The sequence below is a fragment of the Eurytemora carolleeae genome, unplaced genomic scaffold (assembly GCF_000591075.1).
Source record: "Eurytemora carolleeae unplaced genomic scaffold, Eaff_2.0 scaffold449, whole genome shotgun sequence".
NCBI lineage: Eukaryota > Metazoa > Arthropoda > Copepoda > Calanoida > Temoridae > Eurytemora > Eurytemora carolleeae.
The window spans coordinates 98,133-107,679 of NW_019396447.1; the positions used below are offsets into that span (position 1 = coordinate 98,133).

At 33.8% G+C, this 9,547-nt stretch overlaps 2 protein-coding genes across 3 annotated transcripts in view; both read left to right on the plus strand.

Moving 5' to 3' along the window:
• LOC111703472 (nuclease EXOG, mitochondrial) overlaps positions 1-9,547 on the plus strand; it is a 28,321-nt gene that overhangs the window by 5,187 nt on the left and 13,587 nt on the right. The window contains exons 2-3 of the mRNA XM_023475421.1: positions 5,524-5,528; positions 7,980-7,990. The gene's annotated coding sequence lies outside the window, so the exon portion shown is untranslated. The remainder of the gene's footprint in view (positions 1-5,523; positions 5,529-7,979; positions 7,991-9,547) is intronic.
• The window catches only part of LOC111703469 (serine/threonine-protein phosphatase 2A 65 kDa regulatory subunit A alpha isoform), an 11,228-nt gene continuing 1,952 nt past the window's right edge, over positions 272-9,547 (plus strand). Inside the window, exons 1-16 of one of the 2 annotated variants that reach the window (XM_023475418.1) lie at positions 272-320; positions 376-463; positions 1,199-1,301; positions 2,176-2,327; positions 2,507-2,575; positions 3,120-3,182; positions 4,085-4,139; positions 4,718-4,837; positions 5,213-5,349; positions 5,784-5,880; positions 6,332-6,524; positions 7,553-7,685; positions 7,839-7,895; positions 8,061-8,163; positions 8,647-8,739; positions 9,415-9,475. In XM_023475418.1, the coding sequence (XP_023331186.1) occupies positions 381-463; positions 1,199-1,301; positions 2,176-2,327; positions 2,507-2,575; positions 3,120-3,182; positions 4,085-4,139; positions 4,718-4,837; positions 5,213-5,349; positions 5,784-5,880; positions 6,332-6,524; positions 7,553-7,685; positions 7,839-7,895; positions 8,061-8,163; positions 8,647-8,739; positions 9,415-9,475 (1,519 nt within the window). In that variant the 5' untranslated portion in view covers positions 272-320; positions 376-380. The remainder of the gene's footprint in view (positions 321-375; positions 464-1,198; positions 1,302-2,175; positions 2,328-2,506; positions 2,576-3,119; positions 3,183-4,084; positions 4,140-4,717; positions 4,838-5,212; positions 5,350-5,783; positions 5,881-6,331; positions 6,525-7,552; positions 7,686-7,838; positions 7,896-8,060; positions 8,164-8,646; positions 8,740-9,414; positions 9,476-9,547) is intronic. The other variant, XM_023475419.1, reaches the window with a different exon arrangement.

Consider the following 9,547-nt stretch of genomic DNA (forward strand, 5'->3'; position numbering starts at 1 on the left):
CATCCGTAAAAACTGAGTGCCGTAGACCAGAGCTTTGGAATAAAAATGTCTACAAGAGATGTTTTAGCATTAAATTGTAATACAATCATATTAACAATGCAATATTAGAAACAATTGAATACCAGCTCTTTTGGTTTTTATCAATTTAAAACTACTTTTTTGCTTCCTTAAACATTTTTTGTGAGAGGTTTCGTGGTTTTAAATTTTGATATTGGCGCCAGAGAGATACAGCTTTCTTCTTGTCGTTCCTTCAATATTGTTTACGCTCACACAAACTAGTAAAATTTTTAAATGTTCTTGAAGACAGCTTCTCCTGTCAGGTTTGTGTTTGTATTTTTAGTTAATGTTTTTTAATACAGTTAAATGTTAAATTAGAAAAGATGGCTAGAGAATCCGGAGACGATTCTCTGTATCCAATTGCTGTTCTCATCGACGAACTCCGAAATGAAGATGTTCAGCTCAGGTTAGACAAAATTTTACAGATTACACATTTTTAGGTGGAAATCTCTTACTAGGTATTGTATATGATATATGATTTATTTATGATATTTTAATTATGATGATCTTAGGTTACTTGTTGTCTATATAACATCGTCTAATTAAATGGTTATTTTGTATATTTTTTGATTATGATAATGATCAGGGGTTGAAACTTTTGCGTGGAGTATCGTGTTCAATCTTGAATGTTTAATCTCGATATTCAATGTTCTATTTTAAACTTATAAGGATCTTAAATCAGAAATCATTCCATAAGTCTATTTTTTTTTTATCAATTCTTAACGTATTTTACACGGAAATGCCTATTTAATAACATGCATATTGCAAATAGATTTCTATGAATGAGATCCACGAGAATGATTTGGACCTCCGCCCCCCTTCATCAAAAAATGTACATGAGACGTTAAACATGTGGCCGCAGCGCCCGGCCCTCTTGCCTGTTCTCGCCTTGGCGCTCGGCCCCTAAGTCTGTACCAGCCGCAGCGCTCGGCCCAGAACCTAACCCAGAAATAATACAAATTTAATGTTCATTTTTTTCTGGTTGGAGTGGGGGTACTCAAATTCTTCTCTAGGACCAAGCCCACTAGAAAGTACTCTAGCATAACCTTTCCAAAAAAAATTCATTGTTAGGGTCAGAAATTTAATTTCCAATTGTCATGCTGCTCCTAGATAAGATATTAACGACACTATTATTTTTCAGATTGAACTCGATAAAGAAGCTCTCGACGATCGCACTCGCACTCGGAGTTGAGAGAACTCGTTCCGAACTCATTCCTTTCCTCACCGATACAATCTACGACGAGGTCAGTATTTTATTATTTTAAATATACTTTGTTTAGCTCAGTGCTTAGAATCCGGATCCGTTGGATCCGCAATAATATGCGGATCCACGGATCCGGATCCAAGGGAAAACATTTTAACCAAAAACTTAAAAAATCTAATGTTTTACTCCTAAAACCCAAATCTAAACTTTTGAAATAGAGACTAAAAAAATTTCCTCATTTATGAATGGTTCATCAAGTTTTAGGATAAAATAAGCGAAAAAAATACAACATAAAATTCGAAAATTATTTTTTGTTAAAAAATTTAGTAAATCTTGAATAAATATTCATAATCAGCATGAACGTTCTTGTAGAAACCATACTAAGGGTACTTTGGTCAATCGAGCAAGCCCCTCTTTACATGGAGATTTAAAGAATTGGTTGTGTTATATATGACATAAATACCCCCCCCCCCCTTTCTTCAGCTTATGTATTGTATATCATGATTTCTTCGGTGACACATTGTTTATAGAATTCTGTGTTGGAAACATGATATTGTCTTATGTTATCTGATGCTCTTTCTAGATACATTTGCACTTTGCAGTCTTTAGAAGTAATAATATGTAACTTCTAAATATTCCATTTTAAAAATGTTAAGATAAGTTGATAATTTATAGGTGTCATAGAAAAATTCTTGCGAGTGAGTGAACTTTTAATAAACCAGTTTTTATCCTTTGTTTATTTTTTCATGAATTTTAAAATCATTTCCAGACATATTTAAAATTAAAAAATGAATTCATAAATTTTAGTATACACTACAGGGGGGGGGGGTGGATTATTTCGAGTATTGAAGGGGAATTGTTTTTTGTTTTTTTAAGAACCCATATTTCTATCAAATAATTTTTCTCATGGTCAGGATGAGGTTTTGTTGGCTCTTGCTGAGCAGCTCGGCACCTTTACCCCTCTGGTAGGAGGGAAGGAACATGTTCACTGTCTCCTCCCTCCCCTCGAGTCCCTCGCTACGGTCGAGGAGACCATAGTCAGGGACAAGGCGGTCGACAGCCTCAGGAATATATTCAATCAATCAATAAACTAATTATCATTAGAATGTGCACTGTGCAGTAGCAAAACTAAATTATTATCAAAAAAAATGCTAATTTAGAAATTATTTAGAGAAAAAATTCAAAGGTAATGAATTTTGAGAGGAAATATTAAATCATTGATTTATTAATTTTGAATAATATTAGAACTATTGCCGAGGAACATTCTCCACAGGATCTAGAGGATCATTTCGTGCCCCTTGTTAAGCGTCTCAGGTGGGTGCAAGGATTTAATGCAAGGAAAGTTATTTCAGAGGTGTACGCATCTTTTGTACTGCAGTGTACTGTCACTGGGCGGTAATATAAACACAAAACAGATGTCGAAGCCTGACATGGGATCCATCTTTCACATAAATAATCAATGAAATATTCTGGTCATAGGAAACTGTTATGTGAATTATCAAAATGCAATGCTTTTAACCTTCTCGGATACAAAACGAACACGGAGGCATCCATTCTTGTTTACAAATTCCGCTCAGAGAGAACTGGTTTCAATATGTACGCAGAGTATACGCAACTACAATCAACTTTCCTTGCATTACATTCTTGGGTAGGTGTCAGTTTTAGAAATATTCTTTTGTAGTTCCAGGGGAACATATTATTCGAAGTTAAGTTGAAAACTGTTAATTGAAGGTTTGACTTTATCTCAATCTTTTGTCGCGGGGTAAATAGCAGATTTATTGTGGCCGAATAAAGAAGGTTGTTCTCTCCGCGAGGATTTGATTAACCCCATTTCTACATATTTTTATTTTTATTTCAGTGGTGGAGATTGGTTTACAAGTAGGACCTCGGCTTGTGGACTCTATGCTTGTTGCTATGCAAGGTTAGTTTTAATTTTTATCTTGCGCTTTTTATCTTGAATCTGGACAAACTCATTCAAAATAAGAACTTGATGGAAAAGAATAAACAATTTTAAAATAAAAAAGTTTTTGTTTAAATTTTCTACAAAATAAAATTCCTAAAAATAATTTTTGTTTAATGCAAATTTCTTGAAATACATTTTCCTTGATAACAATTAAGACCTGACGAAAAGATTTATCAGATTTGGTTGATCCATGTCTTAAATATCCTTGTGGGTAGTTGCCCTGCGGCTAGGACTTTTGGGGAAATGTATCATTTACTCTCAGAAAAACTAGAACCAATCGAAATTTAAACCCCCAAGGGATTTTATAATAAACACGAGGGTGAAGTTTTTTTGGTATGCAACAATTTCCATTGAATCCTGCTAATCTTAAAACTTATTTATGCAGGTTCATTTTAAAACGAGCTTCTTATGAAGATATAGTAAATTGATAAAACTGGCCTGTATACTGTTTATTGATCTCTTGAGTGCTTTAGTCCCATGCTTAGTCTGTAATTTAAAACAAATATTAATATTCACAGGGTAAACATAAACCCACAGACAACCATTCTTATCTGGAAGCAAAGATTAGTAGTACTTTCCCTGCTTGTGATTATGTATAACATCCACAAGTACAAATCACAACAGTATTACTATACACAGAGATACAGATTAACATTCATACTATTTCCTTTCCGGATATTTCTGTAGGCGGTCTAGGTTGCCCAAGATGGGGCTTCTTGCAGATCTCATCTCACATATCATATATTGCATACAGATACACAGATATACAGATTAATAATAATTTCTTTCTGAAAGTAGCAAACATTCTGCTGTATTGTTTGATAGTCTGAACTTGTAAAGAATTATTATTATATTTTTAGGGTTTCTTCCGGAGTGAAGGCAGAGTTGAGAACTATGTTTAGGAATCTCTGCCAGGAATGTGGAATCTTAATCCGGAATATTTTATTCCTTTTTTAATTAGTATTCTTTCCCGCTGTTTCACTGTTTATCCGTTATTTATTTATTTATTCCGGTATTCTATAGTTTATTCCGTTATTCCATTGATTATCCCTTATTTACCTGCTGTTTATTTCTATTATCCTAGCGTTTATTCCGTTATTCATCCATTGTTTATTTCTATAATTCCACTGTTTATTTCGCTATTCCACTGTTTAATCCGTTATTCCACAGTTTATTCCGTTATTCCGTGCTGTTCATTCCAATCCGTTATACCCACTGTTTATTTCTATTATTCAGCCGTTTATTCCAATATTCACCCACTGTTTCTTCCGATATTTCACTAATTTTTCCGTTTTTCTTGAATCCTAATCCTAAAGTAATCAATCTTTGAAGTTAATTCTGTCGAAAAATGAGCTTATGTCAACCATCAAGAATTTATAGCTGTAATTTGCCCTGAGAAGAGAAGTGCGGCCATCTTTATTAAATGGATTTAAAGTAACAATGTCCGTCCGTGTGCTATGGTAGTTCCGTCTGTACATAAGGTTCAATATAAGCAGGATGATACACCTATGGTCCGGCGTGCTGCCAGCGGAAAACTAGGAGAGTTTGCCAAGGTTGTAGAAGTGGATTATCTTAAATCTGATCTTGTTCCCCTCTTCGTTAATCTTGCTCAGGTACTTGAAGGGATTTCTGCGTATTTTTAGCTAAAAAGATACCATCCCAATTCACTACGGTACTCGGCATTTAATCAATCGACGTCAAAAATTTGCCGAATTTTTGTCATCCTTCCAATTGCGAGACTAAAATTAGCAAGTAGTTTTCTAGAATTTTTAGATATCTGTTATTTCATTAATTCGCAGTAAGAATTTATTTTGAGAAAAATTGTTACTTGAATAATAAATATTTTTAAAAGATTCTGTATTCATACAACTTATTAAGTATCACTGCTCAGTGCTCAAAACATCCGGTCTCAATCTGTGTATAGTGCTAGACTTTTAAAGAAATGATTTTTTAAGATTTCTGGGTTCTAATCCTGAATTATAATCTAGGATGAACAGGACTCTGTCCGCCTGCTTGCTGTAGAAGCTTGTATATCTATTGCTGGTATACTCCAACATGAGGACAAGGAACAGCTTGTCCTCCCAACCCTCCGCCAGTGTGTAGAGGACAAATCTTGGAGGGTCAGGTAAACATTTTTAGATCAATTAATTTTGTTTTTAAGTTCATGATCCAGGAATCCTACCCAACTCTTCAGATATTCTCCACCCCTCTTCCCATCTTTTCAAATATTACATTATACTATTATTTGCGTGATTTTTTGCACGATCGATTAAAGTGACTTTAAACTTTAACACTCAAGGATTCGTCCTTAATTATTCTACCAAATAATGGGACCTTCATTAGTAAAACCATTGGCGTTTGTTCTATATTATTTTTAAGCTACAAATTTGTTCACTGGTAGTGAGTAATCAAGTGTTCTTTCCTTCTGATTAATTACTTAATACATATTCTGAAAGGTTTCTTATCCTAGGTTTATGGTTGCGGATAAGTTTACTGAACTACAGGCTGTTGTAGAAAAATGATTACTTAATACGTATTCTGAAAGGTTTCTTATCCTAGGTTTATGGTTGCGGATAAGTTTACTGAACTACAGGCTGCTGTAGGAAAAGAAATTACTAAAACCGACCTGGTTCCAGCCTTCCAGTCCTTACTCAAGGTATAAATTAAAAACTAAAGAAAATATTTCCATCATTTATACTTTGAACAAATGCCTGGTTATCCATAAATTGGACTTGGTACAAATTTGGTCGTTTAGTTGGGAACTACGAAAAAAAACTTGAACTTAACTTTTTCAAAGAATTCCGGACTGAAACTCCAAGAACTGAAAAGAACTTAACAACTTGCGATTTTGTTTTAGCTGATCAATTGAAAAGATGTTTGATTAATTAGAAAAATAATTTTGACAAACATATACATGAATCTGTGGAATATGAAAACTACATTTATACAATAACATGTGTATTTGATAAAACCATATAAATACAGAATACAAATCTTGTAACATTGCTACAGAATAATATTTTATACAATAACATGTGTATTTTATAAAACCATATAAATACAGCATACAAATCTTGTAACATTGCTACAGAATAATATTTTATCAGGATTGCGAGGCGGAGGTACGCGCTGCCGCCGCGCACAAGATGAAGGAGTTCTGCCTCGCGCTTGACAAATCTATCCAGGAGGAGGTCATCATGACGCATCTTCTCCCCTGCGTCAAGGAGCTTGTCACTGACGCAAACCAACACGTTAAGTCCGCCATGGCGTCTGTTATCATGGGACTATCTCCTATTCTAGGTAAACATACGTTTTTTTATTTAAACATTCTGAAGTGACTTAAAACCTTGGTGAAATAATAAAATATAGGAGATTGGGATTCATTTCACACAAAATAATAATTGTTTAATACAATTGAGAGGAACTAAGGTGCGGTGGCATATGGGTTGTGTACAGATTTTACTGGGATAGTAAGGATTAGGACAGCTAGGAATCAGCTATACATCAAAACAATTTCAAAGATCGCCAATAAGTTTTAAAATTTTCCCGACAAAATCAATTAAGTTCATTTTTGTTTGCTAAATGTTTTTATTTACAGTAAATCCAGTTTTCGAGCTGCCTCTAATACTTTACAGTAAAATGCAAGAAAATTCTCCCCTACTCTTCCTAGGGGTTTATATTTTCTTGAGAAATAATTCCCCCTCTCCTTTTTTTGAAAAATCTTCGTTTCCTGAGAAGGTATGTAATACGCGTGAGTTAAATTTATTTTCCCTGAATTGTGGAAAATAAATTATTGTTAGGGAAAAAAGATATTTTGCGTGAAAAGTATCAAAAGGGCGTAATTCTTAGAAATATACACCCCTGGGAATTGCAAATACTTTATACTAAATACAATCTTTTCAAACGTATTTAGAGCTATACACTATTCAATATGATGTATACTATACTTAGTGAACGATGAATGTGTTTCGTTTCTTTATCTTCGTGAATTATCGTTCATTTTCTAACTATTTCGTTCAGTACAATCGTTCGTTCAATTGAATCGTTCGTTCCTTAAAAAAAGGATAGTTTTAAAAAATATTTTTTGGAAAATCGTTCATTCAGTAAAAAAAACTATAGTTTTTTAAAAATTTGTGTTCCAAAAGATAGTTCGTTCAGTAAAAAAACGATAGTTTTTTCCAAGTTCCATCCATTTTGTTCGTCCATTGTTCGTTTTTTTGTTAACGACACCGTTTTCCACAAAAAAATCGTTATCGTCTCAAAAATGTCGTTTGTTCTTTCAAAAAAACGATGTCCATCTCTAGTTCTGACAATGTTTAAATGTTCAGGAAAGACGAACACTATTGAGCACCTTCTCCCCCTGTTCCTCTCCCAGTTGAAGGATGAGTGCCCGGAGGTCAGGTTAAACATCATCTCTAACCTAGACTGCGTCAACGAGGTCATTGGGATCCAGCAGCTCAGGTACACTCCCCTTGGGAGGGTGATTAAAAATGTAAACGTCAAATAAATATTTTTTTACCTGTTTGAAAAATTTGTATAATTAAATTTGTATTTTTCAATTTTACATTTTAAAAATAAAGTTTTTTCAGGTAGTATTTATTATAATTTTTTTAGTCAGTCCTTGCTTCCAGCAATAGTAGAACTTGCTGAAGATACTAAATGGAGGGTCAGGTATTCCATCCATTATTATTATTTAAAATTTTTTAATTAAATTTTCTAACTTGACATATTTTATCATTTCATATTTTCGTTCTAACTTCTATAAGTCTAATTAATGATCAAAAAATGTAATAAAAAATACACGAAATACACGAAATACACCGTTTATGTACCCAGGTTGGCTATTATTGAGTACATGCCTCTGTTGGCTGGTCAGCTTGGAGTAGAGTTCTTCAATGAGAAGCTCAACTCTCTCTGTATGTCCTGGTTGATAGATCAGGTTAAAATCTTCTTTTTTAATTCTATTTATTTTATCGGCAAAATCATTCTAAATGACGGTGTTATGTTTTTCCCCTAGTTTATCGGCATTGCTTGATACTTGAACCGATTGCTCATTGCGGTGTGACAATTGCTTTGTTTTCTTTCCTGTTAAGCACATAACTTACCCATTTTAAAAGAAGTAACGTATGTTTGCGCGGGGCGAAGTGTGTTTTTTAGATGGGGGGGGGGGGTGAATTTTGGAAAATAACTGTATAAGCGTATCATAAATAAATACAATATTTAATGACGACCCATGAACTGTGTTGTGTTAATCACAGTAAATCTAAGTTAGACATATTTTGGTTAATTTGTGCTAAGTAACACACTTGGGACAGAAACTTGCACTTAATATGTGTACTGAATTAGAATCTGCTCAACAATTAACTCTTTGAAAAACCGCTTCTGCATTCATTAAAACCGGATTTAATATATTAATATGTAGGTTTACGCCATTCGCGAGGCAGCTGCAAACAATTTGAAGAAGCTGGTTGAGAAATTTGGAACTGAATGGGCTCAGCAGACGGTCATTCCCAAGGTTAATATTTTATCTGTTCTTTAATTAATCAATCAACTCCTTCCTCGGAAGACCAATTTATAGATAAAAAAGTGTCCTATATGGGACTGTGAGCGACATTTCAAGTGGCCCTCCATCCAAAGATGATAATGCCCGATTTACAACGGTACCCTTGAATTCTAAAATCTGAAAAGAAATTCAGAAGAAAACGTCGAAAAGTGTTTGATTCTGATAATTTTTCCATTGTCTCTTAAAAGCAAGAAATGCGCAAGTAACTTTTGCAGAGAGACCCCGTAAACGAGAATAAAGGGTTTAAAAAACATAAACTGATGTATAATTTATACTTGATCAGACAACGCTTTTAAGGGTTTTGAATCGGACTTTTTCATCTTTGCATGGATTGGAGGGTCACTTGAAATACCGCTTACAATCCTTTCATAAAAAATCTAAATTATTTTCAACGTGTGGACCTTCTGTTGGCCGGGTGATAAATATTAAAAATGCATCTTTGCGTTTAAATGAAGTTTGAACTGAACTTTACCTTATCTTGTTTATATTCTGTTAAGTAAATATTTAAAAAATTAGAAATTCCTTGAAACTTGGTATAAATGAAAATTATCAGACTCGAAATATATGAAAACGTTTGTGAATCTTGAACAAAATATAATGATGATCATTTATTTTTAATAATATTAGGTGATCGCGATGTCCAAGGATCAGAATTACTTGCACAGGATGACTTGTCTCTTCTGCATAGGAAACCAGACATAACAAATAGTTTTTAGATGTTGGGGGGACGAGGGAGTTCCAAGAAAGAAAAAATTACCCC